Genomic DNA, 22,036 nt, shown 5'->3' with positions numbered 1-22,036 from the left:
AGTACTTGCTCTTCTCGCAGGTGAACGAGATAGTAGCTTTTATGTAAGCGTCTAAGTTAGTTGAGGTTCACTTAAAAGTTAACGAAAGTATTGTTCCTTCAGGGGACCGAAACTGGCCCATTTGAACCCAGTGATCAGATGATATGACCAACAATCTTTTTAGCACCAGATGATTAGGCACAGAGTATTAAGAAAGAGGGAAACATGTGAGCGTACTTGCACAAGCTTAAGGGTTATTGAACTGATTGAATAGCTCTTAAGGTATGGAGGAGAATGTAATAGAAGTTTCGTGCTTAATATAATTCACTTGTGCACTTCGCCACGTATTGCCGCCACATACGTGGCTGCTTTTCCTTCTGCCATTGTAGAGGTGCCGCCGTCGCCACAGCCGTGAGAAGAACAGTTCATTTGGCAGCCGCCAGCAGAACCAGTGGAGAAGTATGAGATTACCCTGAGAAGAAGTTTATCTCACCGTCAGCGCACTGGGATCCGTCGAACCCACAGCGAGGCACATCCGGAGGCGGAGAAGTCCGTCCGCCGGCCCAGTGAATGGTACGATTAGGCACGTCTACAAACTCATGCCGCATACCAAGGTAGTTTGCAACCACCTGCAAATAGCAGTTAAAAAGGTCATCGGAGTTTCACGGCGGATAGAGAACACTTCAGTGCACTTGCCCAGATGGCATTAATATGCACTTTATCGTCTTGATCCGAACAACCCGGATGTCAAGAACACTATCCAGCGCTGAACTGGTGCGATGTTTGTTTTAAGTAATTTTTTTCTCGCGAATTTTAGGCGTATTAGATGGCCTTGACGACATTGTGCGTACCATAGTGAGCATAAATTACTGCCACAAGAGAGGTATACAAAAATGTTCTGAACAGTCAGATTGATAGACAAGTTTCAAAATACGCTTACAGACCATCATAAACAAGGCCTTCTAAAAACCCTGCTTCAAGAAACTACAACGCCTTCATTGTGGCTATCAATGCCACTCAATAGAAATTTCTTGCATGTTTACTTCCTACAATATCTCTGTAATCTTATGTTTTATTATCGTGCGGAAAATCGTCTGTTGCCTTATCCACTAACTATTGGCCTGAGCTCCCGTTATATGCATTTCCTGATCTTTGCTGCAATCCTTGCCGCATAGGAGCATAGATCGATAGCAGCACTGGCACGGGGAGGGGTGGAACGCGATGGGTGTTTGCCAATTTAACATTCCTTCTCCTTCATTCTAGCTCACAAGTCATTCATCTTGCCGCTTACCAATATCAAAGTCTTATATTATAAGCAATACAAGTAAAAAAAACTGAGGCAGCCGAATGCGCGGTTGCACAGTCAACAACCCCAGGATAGTAATCGGTGCCTATAATCATCTGCGCAAGCCGCAAGTAAAAAGTGCTTTGGCTAGTGCGAACATTTAAAACCTCCGTTAAAATGATGAGTCACGTTCTTAAGTCACGGGAGAGAGTCGTTATTGCAATACATTTTCACTCAACGCATATTTAAATGGCAAGGCGTGCAATTGCATCACTTCTTCTGAACTCTTATAGGCTGTTTCGCAAAGTCCAATTCTGCGTCCTAGTATAATTGACAAAGTACAATTAGTGCTGTTCGTTCTTAGTATTATATAATTTCCATGCCGCATTAAATCAAAAGAGATATGCGTGATATGACTGCCTCACTGGGGTAACTTTGACGGCTAATTCACAATTTTTGCCCATTTGTGCAGTTAATTTGAATCAAATGCATTAGGTCACCTGTTAGAAATGCAGGCTTTCGGTTGTATTGCCCTCAACAGGAGCATAATTGCCTTATGGTTTTAATAGCGCACAATTGAAGCTAAATTTCGAAAGATTTAAAAGATACTATAAGAGCACTGCTAATCAGAACAAAAATTAGTATTCATGAAAGCCTGCACGTGTGGTATATGTTTTACAGTTTTTGCAACCGGAACAAAAAAGATAACCGTCTAAAAAATGCCGCTGATATTTTATTTAGACCGCCACGCAACGACAACAATCCACTTTTTCTTCCACAGCGATGAGGGAGAAAAAGAAAACGGACGTAAAAAATAGTGTGAACTAGTTCAGATGCACGCTGTGCACTATATCATGTAACTGCTGATTTCCTTAAAGGTAACTAATTGCTATATCTATAAGAAAACAACGTGTTTTCGCGCAGTCCTATCATACAGTCCTAGATGACCAAACACCACTCTATATTCAAACAAACAAACAAACAAACAAACAAAAAACTGTGGCGCCAAGCGTTTTTTTGGTGCTTTTTGTACGTTAAAAACAGTGTATATAGGAGTGCAGTTTCATGGAAAATAAATGCGCCCGTCTCTTGTCAAATGGTGTCGAGATTTCCTTTACAAGGCTGTGATTTATGATATCCTTCATAATAAAGCGGGAAAAGTAGTAGGACTGAAAAATACAAGTAATGGGGCTCTAGTTATTTATGGGAGCCCACAAATAATGAATACAAGCAAAGGAAACACACGCTGCCTGCGGGTTGTGGACACATTATGCATTTCTCTCTGAATAACGCTTCACGAAATAAAGATGCAGCAAAAACGCATTGTGCGGATGAGTATGCGCCACTTTTGCAGGCCGTATGGTCCACCAGGCGGTAAATAATTTCTTTTCTGCTGCCCACTTTAGTCCGTTTTTAGACATTATGACTTGCGACAGAGGAGCCCGTGAAATCGGTTTTCGCCGGCACATAAACAGTAACTAAATTCGCGTCAGTGAGGTAGATAAGCTGAGCGCTACAGAAGGCATCGCGACCGCATAAGCAGCTTATTTAAGGCGCAGAACCCTGTAAAAGGAGAAGACATATATCATGCGACCTGTTTCAATGGAAATCTAAACTAGATAGACCGACGGTCGCCTTGTGTCACATTTACAGCCAGCCTGTTAAGGTCTTGCCGTATCTCATTCACCACACACAGGGACAGCGACCGGTTATGTCTGGTTAGCATCCCGGCATTACTTCTTCTTGGAAAGCGAATCGTTTTTAGTTGGCATAAATGGACACTTCTCTAAGAATGCTAACATCTGCGAGCGAAAAATAAACCAGGAATAAATTTGTGCTGCAAGATATATAGCCAGCTGTAGATTCAGTGTAGTTTCTCGGTAAAACAGAACATTGGCGAAAATAAATATGCCATATGCAAAATATTCAGCTCTTTACTTGAAACCACAAGCTATTCCTGGAACCGCAGCAGAGTCAGTAACCTTTCTTTCTTTACTGAAACATGCCTAGCATGTCCTTGCATCAGAAAGAACTAGCTCATAAACATGTGCGTCGGCGAAATACAGAGCCGTCGTTAAAGAGTGTACCATTACACTGTTTGACAAAGACAAAACGCCGTGCTAGAATAAACAAGCAAAATAAATACGTCGGAATAAACAAGCAACATGCATTAATCCTATAACTTTATCATAGACTATGTTTTGACGAGGCTGATGATTTTTATTGGTCGTTATCAATCGTTTTCATGTTTATTAAGTAGACGAAGTCTCACGTCAGAGCTTTAAGTTAGACATCGCCTCCATTTCAGAACCTAGTTTTGCAAGCACGCTGGGAGCGATTGATTTTTTTACCTTGGAGAAAAGACCCTTAAAAATGCTTTTTTAAATAAGCTAGAAACGACGTACATGTATGCATGCATTCATATTTTTGAACTCGCCTATGCGTGCGTGTAAACTTTTGTCGGCCTGTACACTCGATGTTATACGCTTTGGAAGCTGTGTGAAAGATCTCTTCCAGGCGAAATATTAAGACAGAAAAAAAGATGCCATGTTATTCAAGTACCTACAAAAATAAATAAAAAAATGGCAACTTCAAGGTCTCAGAGATATATACAACACCAGCCAAGAGTCTAAAACTTCACCTCCTACGTCGAAGTAGAAAAGAAATTTCGAAGGAAACGCAATTCCCGACACAGCTGCTTTTCAGTCACACCAATTTAATTTTTCTTCAACACCCCAGTAGTTTCTTGAAGCATTTGGTGGTTCCGAGAGAGAGTTACGTTACAAGCACACCCTATGAACGAAGCCGAGCTACTTCTGCGAAGGCTTGCGCAGGCGGCAGCAGAATTCCAGTTCTGCCAGCATGCTGTTGATTTTATAACAGCGCGAAACTCGAAGCTGATCCAATAAGAGGAATCGTGAATTTCATTAGAATTTCAAATGGTGAAGCACCGGTGGCGGGAACTGGATATTATTCTCTCCCGCTGTAACGAGCACGCTGCCTAGACATCGGCACCGCTGCTCGAAGAAGGCATTGTAGTGCATGGAGCGCAGCCCAAAGAAAAGGGAAAAAAACAAAAGGAATACTTCGCCTCTGCCCATACAATCTGGGTCATGCGGGGCATTCGTCCCTTATACCCACTTATATATATATATATATATATATATATATATATATATATATATATATATATATATATATATATATATATATATATTTATCCCACTAACCTGCCCTTCCTTGTGACTTGCTGTAGATTCCATTAACTTTATTATATATCCGCTCGCATGTGCAAACAAGTTTTCAGTCTTTTGAGTAACAGTGAATTCGAAACAAAACATAGCAAAACATACACTGTCCAACTAGTCGAAAATAGTCGAGAGAGTTTCTTTCTTCTTTTCTGGCTGCATTATTTACCAGTGCACAACTTAGCAGTGTTGTAACCAAACATCGGCTGGAATTTTGTTAGGTTTAAGCACGGCATGAGACAAAATTAAAGGCATGAGTAAATTTAGGTAAGCCTGCTTGTCGTACGTTAAGCTTTTGAAAACATAAATGAACGACATCAGTGTAACACTGAGGGTCCAGGCTAGAACATCGGAAGAAAGCAAACTTGGAAGTGCTGTAGTTGCCAATTTGAACCATAAATGAAGCAGTTATGTCAGGTGATAGGGCTTGGTTACTCAGCAAAGGGTGCCTTGTCGCAGATTATCTCTTATAAAATGAGTAAAGAAACAGATATTAAATGTCAAACGCCATCATAATTAGGCACTTCAGATGTTTTCCTTTCAATTAGAGATGTTGCACTAACCACGTTCTGATCAAGATCACGAACGTAGTTAATAAAGGCGCATGTGATAAAATAAATAAAACATAAATGTGCTAATATCCTTTTCATTCGCGTGATGAGTGGCTTGAACCTCTAAGTTGAGTGAGAATTGGAATCGCCCTTAATGTCTTACAAAAGGCGAAGGTCAAAAGCACTTTCCAAAGAGCGAGAATGCATTCGTTATGCAGGAAGCATAATATACCAGTGAACAGAGTAAAATGATTACTACCTTTTTGTTCTCTGCAGCCTTCACGAATGCTCTTTTATATGAGACGGTTGCTGCAAAATCGCGGATGTTTAAAAACACATTTTTTGAAGGCTCTGCATTCTTCAAGCTTCCTTAGTATGAACATTAAATCTTATAAAAACATTGGAGTTGTACACACCTGCCCTGAGCCCAATTCAGTTCATGCTATAGCCATCATGGCGCCTTATTACCCAACATCTTGCTTGAGTATTTTGTAGTTCATAAAGAAAAACGTACTGCCATGGCGCACTGCTAGCGACGTCGGAAGACTGCCGCCTTCAAAAGCAGGATAATTTTTTAAGCACTCCATTTCGGCAAAAAGAAGATCCGTAAGAGAAAGAGAAAGATCCGATGCATTGAAAGAAACACACAAACGAAGGAAAAGCATGCGTCCAAAGTTTAAAACCGACAATATTCTAAATTAGAGAGCGTACGTATATGGACAAAGCAACAACGCCACAGCCTAAGCACGTTGAATGAAAACCGAAAAAGAACCGCAGAGAAATAATTTTATTTTTCAGAAGCATCTGCATCCTCGTGGAAAGGTATGTGTATCTCAGGAGAGTAAACAAAAACAAAGCAGACGCGCTGGTGACTTCCAGAAACTCGTTGCGTTAATTCCTTGAATTTGCCAGGGATTAAAAATGCATTATGCATGCGCACGTTCATTACGAGTCTGCTCAGAAAGGTAAAAAACAAAAAACAAAAAACGAACGCTTCCAAGTAATCACATGGGAGGGGTATCTGCGCTATCAAATAAAACTTTGTGGCCGCAAGAGCGCCGATTTATAGCTTGGAGGAAGAGGTAAGTTTTCTTTCGCGAAAATCCAATCAAACAAAATGAATTGGATGTTATCTCCAACTAACACTAAAGCAGAGTGGCTAAGCCACAATGATTAGCACCTAAAAAGATGGTCTCTTTTATTTTAAGATTGCGTTTGAATGTTGAGTGTGTCTCTAGAGAGCGTTTTCTTCGAGTCTCTTGCTTTTCAATTCCGCACTGACAATCAGTAAGGTGGGCGCTGAAACGTAAATACGAAAAACAGTGCCCTGCGCTCTGTCCTCTCACAAACAGATAGGTGGAGGTGGCGGTATATGAAAAGCTAAATGTCCGTGTATGCGCCGATGTTGGATGCTGGATTACGGTGCGAATGCGCGTTTTGCATATGAGAGTTAATTCATTTGGTAACGAATTGCTCTTCTTTCTCAATGAATATTTTGCACCAGCGATGTGGGCGCATGCATCATGAGACCGTTAAACCGGCTTACGATTCAATCCATCTCAGATCACAGAGTAATACCTCAGCTTGGTTACCCTTCTACATTTACTTAAATTGCATTAAAACGCTACAGTAATTGCGTAGGAAAAAAGAAATTCTTATTCCTTTTTTTGACAGCGTCTTAATTAGATGTTTCATCACTAATTATCCGACCCATTGACATTAATAGAGATAGTAGTACAACTACTGGTCTAAACAATTCCTTAGCTATATTTCTCACGATGTATTGTTGAGGGTTTTAATTATTGGAGAAAATTATATGGCTCTTAAGAATATCACGATTTTTTCATATTACTTACGTTAATGCATCTACGTTCATGACTGCTTTTAGCACTCCGTACCAACTAGGCTACGAAGTGCACGAATTCGGCTCTTTGGAACATCTGAGTTTTTGTGTAGATCCAAGCTGTTAGGCGCTAGCACTACATCAACAGTGTCCCACGGTCGAGTTTATCATCAACGACAAAAACTGCCACTTTGCTAGCTGGCCTTCAGGCCGCGTATCCCGTTAAAAACAGCATGCACACGAATAAAGCCCTGGTCCTGCATTCTTGATCTTCGCACCATAACTGTGACGCAAACGATTATTACGAAGCAAGCCAACCTCCTGCCATTTCTTCTAACCCGACGTTGGTCCTACGGTTCTCTGGCTGTCCCCAAATAAGAATAGAACCAGCGGTGGCAACTCATGGTGAAGGTTCTCTCACTCTCCTAGGTTTGTCCGCATATTTAATTAAATTTATTTATTTAATATATGACTGCTTCAGCATGTGCTCTGTACAAATAGCTTTAGGGACGGTTGTTGATACAGTGTATGCATTTATACTGTTAATGATTGGACCACTCCGTACCCCCATTCGCACTGAGTGCACCCTAATCGAACTGATATCCGTATCACATGGTGGCAGATGGCACTTTTATCTGAGGGGACACAGCTTCCCAAATTGACGCCTGAACTGAACTGAACTGAACTTGTAGTAAGGATGAGTACACAAGCAAACATGCTGTGAAATTGTGTGGTTTTATTACGTGGAAGCCTTGATGTGAGAGCGAAAAAGAGTGATTTGCGTTGCATCGCAGACGTTGACAGTACTTGTGCGTTGTATGTGAACTTCCCGTCACACGCCGTGGTTGTTCGGCTATGAACCGCATTTTGTCTATCATCGCGGCGTGTAACTTTAATACTGACATATCTCTAAAGGTCGTTCATTCTATCGTCCCTTTGTACCCCTTCGTATCCTTCGCATTAAGCTTCATTTTATTTACAGTAACAATCAAAACGAAGCCAAAGGCAAGCAAAATTCTCAGGGACGGTCTAGATAAAAGCCAGTAGCTTTTTCAGGTGGGTTTCTATAGCTTATAGTAAATTATGGAATGTTTTCTTCAGCCAACACTTAATAAAAAAGATAAACTTTCATTACTGAATCTGCTTGCCACGTAAGGTAACATAGGGCAATTACTGTAGAGCCTGATAGGGGAGGGGTAACTTTGAGGGTAAAGTGGTGAAGGGTGCGGTAGGACTTAGAGGAAGTGCCGACTTTCGGTAGGCGGCTGTGAGTCACAACCCTTGGTAAACAGTCTTGTGATTCACACCTCAATTTGGCACCCTCGCTCCGTGATAATCTCTCTTCCCAAAGGTGTACTTGAGAGTCCAAGCCAAATTATATCTTTTACGCTTTGAATAAAAAAACGAACCTGACTCGAAACGTCCGAATATTTTGTGATTTTAAGAGGTTGTTGGTGAAATAAATGTCACAGTTTATTGTGAACAGTTTCATGCTCCTACCTGAGAAAGCCAGGATCAAATCGGTGAACTCAGCTTTTTATCTTGAAGGTCTCAGGATAATCAATATTTACTCATACGATAACTGACTCGTTTGCTCGAAGAGCAACACTCAAACAGAACGAATTTGTCTCCCCCCCCCCCCCCCTTCACTAAAAAAAAAAAAAAAAACAGCACACAGAAAGAACCATAATTTGGAAAGTGAAAAAAAAAAAAAAAAGAGATTAGGAGGTGTTCGAATAAAGTCGGTGGGAATGGAAGGATGAAAGAGACCAAAACTTCTCGTTTCTATGGCACACGAGAGACGCATAGAAAGGAAGCGGGAAAACTAGAAGGCTTCTAAATTATCATACACCTCATGATCACAGCGATGTATGTTCTTGTTAAGCTGCACTTTTTCTTCCCACTGGTGCAGCCGCCACCTTGGTTACAGTGCCTTGGTTCTATTGGCACTATCAGCAACCAGAAAAAACAGATCCCTTGAAGTAGCTGCCTCACAGCAAAACCTTTTCTTACAGCTCTAGTCTTCGCGCTCGGTCGTAGGATTTCACTATCTCGCGGGACTCTCGCATCGAACTACACTGGTTCATCAGGTTACAAATGGCAGAATTCGATTCCGCGTTCCCGGCCCCACTGGACATTCTGTGCACAGAGACTGGAGCGCCACGGTATTCCCGCGCAGAGGAGTCAGCTTGCAACGAAACTGGATACAATGGACAACAAAGCCCTGGGGCTGGACGCTGTGTATTTCCCTTCGTTTTGTGTTCAATTATAAATGAGGTCTGGGTGCGTTCTATCGCGAGTAATGGAGTGAAGCAAGCTGTATAAGCGGAACAATTTCACATCTTTCAAAAAGATTTAAAGGATGGTTTGGAGAAAGGTAAAAGGACAGAAACCCTTGAATATTTTGGCGAACACCTGAGCTATACCCTGAGAGAAGGAAGCTGGAAGGGAAAGAAAAAAAGAAGAGGAGCCGCAGTGGACTGCTATGGGATAATAGAAAACTACATGGATATTTGATAGGTTGCGACTGGAGGCTGATTAGCAAGTGGGAACCGAAACAGAAGTGCTAATAATTCTATTTACCTAATCACCCTAAATTGACTGTCATTTCCTCCCTCTGATATGAACTTTCGTAACGTTTTCGTGTATATGTAAAGATTCGCTGTTTCTGAATATCGTACAATATGAAAGGGTTCATAACTGCAAATTTGCAATATGAACTGCTTACTGCTTCTTATTACTGATGTGTACGTAAGGCTACTAAGACTCCAAGTTGCTGCTCCGCCTGATATGCAAATATCTTCAAAACTAGTATTTATTTTCTTCGTGAACAGCTTGTTTATACGGCGAACGGCACAGTCATTGGTGCAATATGCCAAATCTGTTGCGTGTCGCTTCCTCTTCTGGATATTTTATGAACGAGCTGCGTCCACCGCGGTTCCGCGCAGCCGCGGTAAGCTTATGTGGAGAGCCAAACCCCGGTTATGTTGCTAACCGCGGTTACCTTAAACTGGGCTTTTTGACTTCAGTTGGCATTTTTAATTAATGAAGTAGCGGCGACAGCGGATGAATGAAGTAGCGGCGACACATCGGCACCCCAGTACGAAAGAAGCACGCTCTGGCCCGAACCATCATGTACACTTTCTACTGTAAAACCAGTTTAAAAAACTCACACATAGGCACTGTCTAAAGTGTCTTCCAGCGGCGCTTTTGTACGATATTTGAGTACCACTTGTTGGCACAGCAGCAGCGCACTGCATAAGGTGCGGCGCTCTTCAGTACTGAAGTACCACCTCGTCTTTACAGCATCGCTTGCGCTGCTTGTTTTGTGGCTTGGGTCCGATTCCAGCGGGACCATGAAAGGAGACGATAAGTTCATGAGGCTTTTAGCACCGGATACTGCGATATTACTGCGCGGCGGATGACGGCGCTATGGGCTTATGCTTCTTCCCTGGCATTACTATAGGCCTATATTGCTTCACATCGAAGCCGCAGCGGATGATTCATAGGAATTGATCAGCGACGCATTATAAATAAATGACCTACTCATTAAACGTCCTCTCAATTCTACTTTATCAAGGTAAACCGAAAGTATGATCATTTTTGTTAACACCTAAAAGCGGAGCTAGCGCGCAAGAACACCTGATCAAGAGGCTCTGCACCGGCAGCAGGTGCAATGCGGCTGTGAGCAGAAACTCCGACCGTACAGATCAACATTCTTCAAGAAGCATTCATATTTGAAATTCCTATTGTCAGGGCCTAATAATGTTCGGAAAGCAAGTAAGTTTAGCCCGATGTTCTGACAGTGGAGCAGGGGATCTGTCTTATCGCTGGCACGGACGCAGTTTGCGGAAGGCACTGTGGCGCTGCGGCTTTTACATTTGGGAGGAAGAGGGCGAGGTGTTGGCAGTGATGCCGTTGGAGGTAGAGGATGTGGAAAATGAATGTAGCGGCAAGAACTACAATGAGCTTCTCTACAGTCTCTGTTTTGCTTTCAAAAATGTGCTCAGAAGAGCCATTAGAAGTCGTGATGATTTGTAAGTAAGCGCAAACAGAGCGCAGTGTATCGACAGCTGGAGATGACGCAGAAACCGATGGAAGGAAATGACGCGGCGACCGGTGTCAATTTTTGACGTCACTAAAGCATGTCAACATGCAGATCCCTGTCGGTGGGAGGAGCTTCGCGGCCTCAAATTGAGTAATTTATTTAGCAATGAAGATTGCCTTTATCAGGAGCTCACACTTCGAAGAAAAAATAATAACAGGGCCAAGAATAATATACCTTAATACAAAACTGTAATGTATTAGATGACCATGTGGTGGCTTCTTTAGGGAATAAAGCACAGAAATGTAGAGCAGCGAACATGGTCATCACGAATCAGTTGTGCAACGTTAAGCATTGGCAGCACAAAGGAAACCCGTATTTTGTGTTCTTCCCACACGTTGAACAAAAATGTAGAGACACTTCTTTCTTTGAAGCTGCTTTACGAAAATTAATATCCTTCATGAAAGAAGTGCCCTGGCAGATTTTTTTCTTTCCTCGGCATACCCGCGCCTTAAAAAAAAAAAGAAAGAAAGAAATTAGACCAGTCTCGCGTACAGTGGATATATTCTTATGCTTTCACGCACATTGCACATAAATTGAGGTTATTTCTTTTCTGTCTTTTTATCGCAGGCTAACCTCTAGCATGAAGACAGTATCTCTCTTAGCTGTCTCATTTTAATATTACATTACCTGTTCTAGTTGTAATTTGAAATCAGAGGTATACTCTAGTTGCGCGTACGAAAGACATCTGATTCTAACAGAAATGTTATATAGAAGGTTTTAGGAGGTGTCAAATCCTTACCTCAAGTAAATTTTAGTGTAAAAGCACTACTTCACAGTGTATAAGCGGCTCGCAATTCCTCGCATTAAAGAGTTGCCAGGCGCTGCCGAATCAGTCTTCGCCATTCAGGTGGGACACTGGAATCAGACTCTGGCCCTCCGAAATCTTCGGATCCCTACTTAGACACAATGTCCCTAGGTAACTCAGGCACGTTTGTATTGAATTGTTAAAGCGGAGATTAATATCTATGTGGTTCATGGCAACTTCGGTAACGTATATCGCCGTGGTCTTCTTCACGAGTGTGCCTCTCACAGGAGAGGACAAGAAGACAGCGGCAGCTTCAATTGTATCTCCCATCTATTCGAATAAATGACACTAAACTAGGGCTTTCGTATGTTATAGTAGGTTCAGTCACGTTAAATCTCAGCAACTTTTTTAGCGTAAGATATTTTCTTATCTCCGCAGTGTAAACGTTTTACTTTATTTCCATTCATGGCCCACGCAGAGGGTATCAAAAAGTTTAAAGGCGAGTTCACTTCAAAAATGATTCACTTCAAATTTTCGTTTTTGTCGAAAACAATGTCTGATTGGAATCCCTTGCCTAAAGTGTCATCCTTTCTTTATTACATCTTGTGACATCCTATATATCTGGCTTTAGGGTAAATAGATTAGTATGACCAGCAATTTTGGGTGATCTTCTATTTGTGGCTCCGATCAAGACATGTTTTTCGACAATGTACTCCCACTGTAACTTTTTCTACTTAGACTAACGTGATTCCTTGAGTAAATTTATTTTGACTGAATTTTTTGCTGATCCCAAGCAATAGTGCTTATAAACAATTGTAGGTTTCCTCTTCTTTATGCGTCGTTTTTGTAAATAAATAAATAAATAATTTTTGTTCTCCGGGGCACAATTTGCTTTAGTATACAAACAAGTGTTAGCAAGGTCTATAGCATATTTTATTACAATCATATTACTGCGCACATTACGAACCGAGGCTTACCTGATATTGGCCTGTTTCTGGATTCATATCCAAGATCGAATAGTCCAAGTCACGATCACCTTTCTCGTTTACTCTGACTGCTCCTGTAATTCCTGTCGGTGGAAGAAAAATATAAAAGCATGACAAGACGCATAATAATGAAGGCCTTTGCGCAACGCAGCCGAGGCGGTCAAGAACGTCTAGGTCGAGCCGCTCAAGTAATCGCAAATTGCTTTAAAATTACTCACCGGCTAAAAGCCCAACAGCCTGCGGGCAAATTAGGCGAAACATAATTATCGACTCAGGCACCGTGCCTCTCAGGGGCTGGCCACTTGCGACGGACGGGGTGCGACCTGTATATGCTTTATCAGCTTTCGCTCTTCAGGAAAAGGGCAAAAGCAAAATAAAATAGGTTAAAATATGTGAGGCTTCATAGACGGAACCTCATTAGACACCGCTCACAGCCCTTGACACCATGAAGCGGCCTTTAGTTTTCTTAATCTTCGCGAAAAAGTAACGCCATATTGCTTGATTTTTAGATCGAATTAGCGTGTCCTGTCTGACTGCGTGAGGAAGCGTTAGGATTACGAGGCCCCACAAGGTCCGTTTTCAAGTATTTTACAGTGCGTAATGAAATTTATGACAATACAATTAAAGGTTATGCTCATAATTTAACAGACATTTTCTCTGCAAGCCACCTGACGAATTGTGAAATGTTCCACTAAATGATGTAATAAGAGACAAGGATCCTGTACAGTAACGTAAAAAAAAAAGGCCTCGCTGACAGAAGGTAAGACTGCAAGGAAAGAGTGATAGACTCGCGAAGGACGCGCGACCGGCAGTCGCATGCGACCAGAGGGCAACAGATGTTCACACTTGCGAATCTGACTTGCGGGTTTCTTTCCACATCGTGTCTATCTTGACAGTTCACTACATAGAGTAAAGCTAACTTACTGTCGCGTCAGCTGAGCCGCTGATTAATTTAACGGTTTGCGACCAGCAGTCGTGCAACTAGAATTCGAGCAGTGCCCGAACGGACCGCGGCAGTCGTTTTCGACCGATGCGACCATTTGCGACTGTCGCTTTTCGACCAAAACGGTTGCGCGACCGCTGCGAGTCGCAAGTGTGAACGGACGTTGACACGTTAGTGTGAACTAACACTGGTACAGTGTCATTCGTCATTTGTTTTTGATGAGTGTCTCATTTACATACTACCGGTGTAGAGTACGAAGCCAAAAATGTAAACAGAAAAGAAACCTAAACCTATATTCTAAAACCCATCATGAAGAAGCTTGTAGGTAGCACATGCGACTGAAAGGAAAATTTATGAGTCGTTGCAATGTTTATTTATTTCTTAAAAATACCTGCAGCGCCAATAGGCATTATTGCAGGGGAGGATACAGAATAAAAAATCAGTAAGCCAGAAAAACACAGAAAAATAATCCGTGCGCACTCAAGCACGCATGTACGCACGAACACACACACACACACACACACACACGCACGCACGCACACACACACACACACACACACACACACACACACACGCACGCACACACACACACACACACACACACACACACACACACACACACACACACACACACACACACACACACACACACACACACACACACACACACACACACACACACACACACGCACGCACGCACGCACGCACACACACACACACACACGCACGCACGCACGCACGCACGCACGCGCGCACGCACGCACGCACGCACGCACGCGCACACACACACACACACACACACACACACACACACACACACACACACACACACACACACACACACACACACACACACACACACACACACACACACACACACACACACACACACACACACACACACACACACACACACACACACACACACACACACACACACACACACACACACACACACACACACACACACACACACACACACACACACACACACACACACACACACACAATAACAGGCCGTGACCGCCGAGTCCAGAATGAGGACCACTGCGCACTTCTAAACATCTAATAAAAGGGTGCGGAGCATTGACTCCGACCTACATTGAACGATATGTCTACCATATTTAAATAACATGAAACTAAAAAACCGCCGTGCCTAATTTCAACCTTTTACACATGAAAATATGTTGTGCAGTTTCTTTCTCTTATTCATAGAAAATGTTGCAATATCATATTTTTGCTAGATCTGTACAGGTATGTCAGACTTTCTGAATAGAAAAGACAGATAGCTGCCCGCTGTTACAAGCAGTGGTTCCAATACGTACTCCGAAAGAAAAACACGAACTTTCCCTTCCGAAGCCATCCATTTTCCTTATCATGTGTACATTTGTTTACGTTTTGCTGCTTAATTTATTCATTTGTTTCTCCACGCGGGCATCGGTGCGGAAAGATAAAAGAAAGAATTGGTCAACCAACGTTGCACTTAGGTATAAAATAACAAAATTGTCATTTATATTATCTAAAACTTGCAGCACTTTGGTCCATCCCTGTGAAAATTCTACGCACGAGAGGCAGGTAAAACGTGACAGCTTTTATAAATTACCGTGACTAAGGTAAATACTGAGGACGAAGCTTTTATTTGGGCAGAACTCTGGAGAAAAAGTGCTCATGTTCTCTGGTCCAGCCAGAAAGTGTGATTTCTCTGGAGAACGGTAGGTACGTAAAAAAAAAAAAAAAAAGACAAATAAAGCGACAGGCTCCTTTAGAAGGGTCTAACACGTCGAGTTAAATTTAGAGTTTGCCCTGAGCTAATAAAAACAGTGAGCCGCCTTCGAAGCATTTATTAAAGCTGAGACGAGGCAACAAACAGAGGACAAAAAAAGAAAAAAAGAGAGAAAGTGAAGATCCCTTTTATCATTGCGGCCTAAATCTATTGAGTAGCGGATACACTTCCTAACCACACTTTACGCGCCTCAGAAAGACAAATGAAATGAATCATGCAAGGCTGAATCTCTCTATTGGCTCAGACTTAAAAACCAGTCGATAAATCCAACGCTGTGAACTAGAGTATTTCGGCCAAATATAAGTTGCAGGAACTGAATTAGCCAAGTTTTCCTTGGCCCACAGGATCTAGATGCATCACGGGCGACTTGAGGGAAACGTAAAGGCTCTCCGAAGATAACATAAAAGAAAGAGTTAAAGGATTGAGAGACCTGATGGTGCTGTAGATATATACTCTAAGGGAACCAATGTGCTATGATAGAAAGGCCGAACTCACCTTCGAACGTTCTGTTCCACATTTTCTCCGTGATGTAGCTTCCGTTTGTGATCGAAATGCCATCGTTTATAGTTTCGTTGATAGCGAGTGCGTACAGGATAACAGCTTCATAGAAGGCGGAAACAAATGGATTCACCTGGAATAGAAAAGAGCCAACAAGCTATTGAAGAGTCTAGGGTGTAAACGAGGCCGTCTTCAACACCATTTCAAACCTCAATTTCTCTTGAAATCTCTACTTATGATATTTCAGTCATAAGGTCAATGATTGACGTATACCATTCCCACAAAATAAACCAATAGCACGGTACATAATAGTACGTCAGCACGCAGCTCCTATAATTGCAGTTCAGTTCAGTTCAGTTCAGTTTAGTCGTTCAGTCGTGTCCGACTCTTCGTGCCGCTATGTACCATGTCACGCCACGCTTTCCGGTCTCTCACTATCTTCCTAACATCACATAACTTCATCTGCAGTGCCTCGAGGATGCCATCTAACCAACGCGTTCGCTGCCTACCCCTTCTCCGGCGACCCTCAACCTTTCCCAACATCAAATCTTTCTCCAGCGACTCCTCTCTTCTCATCAGATGACCAAAGTAGCTGAGCTTTAACTTTAGAATTTGACCCTCCAATGAGCAGTAAGGGTTTATGGTCGACAATATCGACTGACTTGATCTTCTTGCAGTCCAAGGAACTGTCAAGAGTCTTCGCCAGCACCACAATTCAAACGCTTCAATTCTTCGGCGGTCAGTCTTTTTCACGGCCCAACTCTCGCATCCATACATCACAACTGGAAAGACCTTAGCACGAGTTATACGGATCTTGGTTGGCAGACTAATGTCTCTGCTCTTTACTAGGCGGTCAAGGCTAACCATTGCTCTCTTTCCCAGAAGCAGGCGTCTCCTAATTTCATGGCTGCAGTCTCCTTCCGGGGTAATCTTGGAGCCCAAGAAGAGAAAATCTGTCACAGCTTCCACTTCTTGTCCCTTGATGCTCCAGGACTTGATAGGGCAAGACGCCATGATCTTTGTCTTTTTAATGTTCAGTTTAAGCCCAAACTTCTCACTCTCTTCTTGTACGCGGATCAGAAGTCTAATAATTGCAGAGGAGCGAATAAAGGTAATCCGTTACATCCGACAGATGGCAATGATACCAAATTGACTAGCCGATAAGATTTTCACGTGACTATATTTGTAGAAATGGTTGCAGAAATTAAGTATTTAGACGAATACGTGTATTCGAGGATGAACCATATCGGTCTATCTGGGAATAATGAAAAGCTCGTCGATGGGTGCGCGAATACTAGACGTACGTGGACAAGTGTAGTAGCATTTATCTCAAATCTTATTAGAAATGTGCAAATATGGTGCTAATTGTTCAGTGCATGCGAGTTTGAGTTTATGCTATATGGCACGGTGAAAACTAGTTGTGATGCTTGAATAGTAGTCTTTAGAAACGGTAATAACTTTGTGAGCAGTATAGTAAACCAATAAACACAGCGCGTTCTTTCTCAATGTTTGTAGGGTGCGAACGCTCCGGTCTTCACACTAAGTCAGGCGCCGCAAAACCAGAGGTGATCGCTTTGTAAAATTTCTATCTTCTTTATCCTTCCCGTTTAGTACCTGCCATTTTCCTTGAGGAGAAATCTCGACGCGTTGCTACACACATATATACACCACGCGATGGTCGTAAACACAACTGGAGCTCCTCTGGTATCAACACGAATGTACAGACAGTACATCAACAAAAGAAGCACAATATAGTCTGTTGGTAACAGATTTACATATGGCAAACAGAAAATTGGAGCGTTACGCAAGCCAATTACCATTTCGAATAACAAACTGACCACGGTCGGAAGGACCCAACTCTCTTTTGCTCCGGCGGTTTCAATATTTGCTCAGCCCTTTGCCATGTCAGTCGGATTGTTTCGATAAGCAGCTACGGCCGCCTAATGCAACGCAAACAGTGACCATCTGGATCAATGGAATATGTTATGTACCTTTATTACGTCTTTTGTTGCCGATCTCATTCATGAAGCTTCACGAAAGCTTTGTTGCCGAGCGGCTTTTGACGAAACATCACTCTCAGATGACAAAAAGCCTTACATAGCACAAATGATGTCTACTCGCAGATATCTAAAATGTAATCTACAGTTATTCTATCCAATGCTTAAGTGCAAAAAGTTTACATAAAAAGAAGACAAATTATCACTATATATGTAGAAAATCACAGTGTAAAATTTATTGTCAGTTATATTCAAGCAAACAAGATGACGTACCGCTGAAAATTTGAGAACTGACGTGTTACTGCTTACCACGTCTTTTTATTTTGGGCAATTTGGATTCTTGTATTCTTTGCGCTTCATAGTTTATATAAAAGGGTTAGATCACAAAGAATGTCTAACGTGCCCTCTTGATTCCGTTCGTCCTCAGAAGTTGATCACATGATGGCTAAAACGCCTAGTCATGAAGGAAGTCGAGAAGTGAAACAATATTTTTTGCTTTCAACATTGTGCCCAGAGAGGAAAGCTTCAAAAAACTCAACCATCAGGTGTCTCTTTTATTTATCTCCATAAAGGCGCAGTGGAAAGAGATCTTCCCACCTTGACAAATAGCTAAAATTTTCGACTAGCGTTTTGGGCGCAACTATTGAAATCAAGAAATATTTGGGTTGATATTTCTTTAAGACTTCGTGCACCCGATTAGCAGTTCATAATTATGATTGAAAATATTTAGGGGAAGAAGTGAGAAATATTAATTTGGAAAAGCTTTGTGCGCAGCCACATTCATATCGCTCTGTACGAAAAAAAAAAGGGATTTTTTTGCGCTGCGCATCTGCTAACGAAATAATGGAACTCCCAAGCTCTAGTATTTCTCAGCAGTTCTTTTTTTTTTTTTCAAAACTGTTCTAGGAAATATCGCACGACATGTGGACTCGATGTCAAAAAGCTTACTTCAGCTTCCACTGCGTGTAATATTACGTCAATTCCACAGCGGTTGACCAGGTGAATAGCATCTTTTTAGCGTGCTCTCGGTTTTCTGACTGGCGTTGAACACACCTATTCAGCCTCGCGAAAATGAAGCCTCCGTCGAACGACGTATCCCGCATTGAGTACCCCGAAGGCTTACGAGCTTAGCAGCGAAGGGTAGCGCAAACTCTAGCCGGATTTTAGGACACTCATATTTTGCTACAGTGCATGAGACATATTCCTTGGATCAACCCACTGAAGCAGAACAGCTGTCAAGAGACAAGTGCATGGCTAACACCTCTAGTACGTAATACACGTGCCCCTCCCTTCACCACACCTTTTCTGCTAGAACGGATTGTGTTAACAGACTTTATAGATATTGCGCTGGCTGACCTAAACTGTCCTTAGCAGCCGGGAAAACTCCATTTCTACGTAATTGCTCTCATTAGTGTAAAGCCCATGAGGTTAAAATGTTTCTGATTTTCCATTGCGGGAGAAGGGTAAAGATATATAACGACCGTATCGAAGATAATTTAAGAATTCCCAAAAAAAGAAAACTGTAAGCAGCATATTCATTCAACATTGGTTCATCATCTGCCGGACTACACCAACTGCAGGACGAAGGCCTCTCCTATAACTCCAGTTGACCCAGTCCTGTGCTAGCTGCATCCACTTGACCTCTCCGAACTGCTTCCCCTCGTTCATTCACCTAACTTTCTGACACCCCCTTCTACTTGCTCACTCTCTCAAATACGCGTAGCGGCCCTGATAAGAATCATGTTCGATATCGTTTGAAGAGCAAGATTTCCTTAATTCCAATTATTTCTCAACGCATCACGGAATATCAGCTTACTCAGAAAAATAATAAGGAAATGGAGAAACACGGGCCAAGAGCTGGGCAGCGATCACTACATCGTGGAGGTCGTCGTACCGCTCGAAGGCCAAGGCAACACCGGCATAAGGAAGCATCGCATTACGGACTGGGACGCCTTTCGAAAGGCGCTACCCGCGGAGCAAGTGGACATTACGGACATCGAGCAATGGACGGCCAACGTCGTTGAGACGACGGAAGGAGCCACCAAAGAGCTAGAGACGGACGAACGGATAGACAAGATGGAAAGTCGGCTGGCCCACCTGATAGAAGCCAAGCAGTCCATAAAGGCGAGGTGGCAGAAGCGACGAACCAACCGAAGTCTAAGGAAGAAGATCGCCGAGCTCAACAGGCAGATCGAGGTCCACTGCAGGGTGCTATGCACCCAACAGTGGAACGAGGCCTGCAACGAAGCCGACGGACAGATGCACAAGGGCAAGACGTGCAACATGCTGCGGAACCTTCTCGACGAAACCAAGACCAAGGGCCACCAACACAACAACCTGGCCAGGATCCTACACAAGGCAATCTGCGAACACGGGGAAGACGAGGTCAAGCGGCGCTTGGACGCCAAGTACCTGCCGACCACCCCCACGGAAGGACACCCGGATTACCAAGGCAAAGAGAACGAGACGCTAGATCGCGACATCCAGACCTGGGAAGTCAGAGTTGCCCTGCAGGATCTCAATGGAATGTCTGCCGCGGGTCCCGATCGAGTGACCAACAGAGGGCTCAAGAACCTCAACGAAGCGGCCATTGAAACGCTCACGAACTTCTACAACAAGTGCTGGCAAGAAGGAAGGCTACCCAAGCAATGGAAAGCAGCCAAGACGATCCTCATCCCCAAGCCTGGCAGGCCGCCCAACATAGAGAACCTCAGGCCGATCTCGCTCACTTCGTGCGTGGGAAAGGTCCTCGAGCACGTTCTCATGAACAGGTGGCAGCGTTACCTGGCAGAATCGGAGTTTTACCCAAATTCCATCATCGGGTTTCGGAACAAACTCAGGACGCAAGACGCCATGATCTTACTGAAGAATGAGATCATCGACGATACGACGGGCACCAAGGACAACAGAGCCGTACTCGGGCTGGACTTGCAGAGCGCCTTTGATAAAGTGAGGCACTCGGCTATCCTGGCCCAAATATCCAGGCTAAATATGGGCAGGAGGACATACCAGTACATCAAAGACTTCCTGACGGAACGGACCACCAAAATCTGTGCGGGAGACCTGCAGCCCGAAGAGAAGAAGCTGGGCAGCGTCGGAACACCGCAGGGGTCGGTAATCTCCCCGCTACTCTTCAACCTCGTGATGATCGGGGTGGCCACCCGGCTAGAAAGAGTAGCGGGAGTCCGGCACACCATCTACGCCGACGACGTTACGCTATGGGTACCGGGAGGAAGCCACGGACACATCGAGACAGCGCTGCAAGAAGCGGTCAACGCCATCGAGGAGCAGCTGGACGGGTCTGGACTCGTTTGCTCTCCGGCCAAGTCAGAACTGCTGGTGATTCCCCCGAAAGGATCGGGCAGGAAAAGAAAGAATATGGAAGTCAAGTACGAACGTCCCAAGATCACGGTCAAAACGGCGGGAGGACAAGTAATACCGGAGGTCGAGAAGATTCGAGTACTCGGGCTGCTCATCCAGCGAAACCGAGCCAACGGTGAAACGGTCAACAAGCTCGCGGGCAAAGCGGCTGCGGCAATGAGACTCATCAAGAGGGTGTCCAACAGAAAAGCGGGGATGAAGGAGGAGAGCCTGACTAGGCTCGTTCAATCCTTCGCAGTTAGCCACATAACGTACGTAGCCGCCTTCCACAACTGGAGGCCGAGTGAACGTAACAAGATAGACGCCACCATACGCAAGGCGTATAAGGCGGCACTCGGTCTCCTCGGGGGCACGAGCACCGAAAAATTCATGGCGCTGGGAGTCCACAACACGCTGGACGAAATAGCCGAAGCACAGAGAACGGCGCAACTCGAGCGTCTCTCTGAAACGAGAACCGGAAGACAGATACTGCGGGACCTTGGCCTCGAACCGAGAGAAGGCAAGCAGCAGAAAGACGTACCTATACCAGATAGCATCAACAGAAAGCTCAGGGTCTTCCCGATCCCGAAAAACGTGAACCCCGAGCACAACAGGGAGCGGAGGTTGGCGAGGGCCAGGGCTCTCGTAGACCTCCACGCCAGAGAAGAAGGCGCCGCCTACGTGGACGCGGCGGAGTATCGAGGGAACAC

The 22,036-nt window shown here is 43.7% G+C and overlaps 1 protein-coding gene across 1 annotated transcript in view; it reads right to left on the bottom strand.

Annotated features, from left to right (window-relative positions):
* The window catches only part of LOC146186016 (atrial natriuretic peptide receptor 1-like), a 250,043-nt gene that overhangs the window by 96,195 nt on the left and 131,812 nt on the right, over positions 1–22,036 (bottom strand). Inside the window, exons 5-7 of the mRNA XM_084607971.1 lie at positions 15,969–16,102; positions 12,737–12,767; positions 480–608 (exon numbers count right to left, since the gene is read on the bottom strand). Of these exons, the coding sequence (XP_084464097.1) occupies positions 480–608; positions 12,737–12,767; positions 15,969–16,102 (294 nt within the window). The remainder of the gene's footprint in view (positions 1–479; positions 609–12,736; positions 12,768–15,968; positions 16,103–22,036) is intronic.

This window comes from Amblyomma maculatum, chromosome 6 (assembly GCF_055883805.1).
Source record: "Amblyomma maculatum isolate TAMU_Amacu chromosome 6, ASM5588380v1, whole genome shotgun sequence".
In the NCBI taxonomy this organism is placed as follows: domain Eukaryota; kingdom Metazoa; phylum Arthropoda; class Arachnida; order Ixodida; family Ixodidae; genus Amblyomma; species Amblyomma maculatum.
This window is presented reverse-complemented; position numbering and strand designations above follow the sequence as displayed.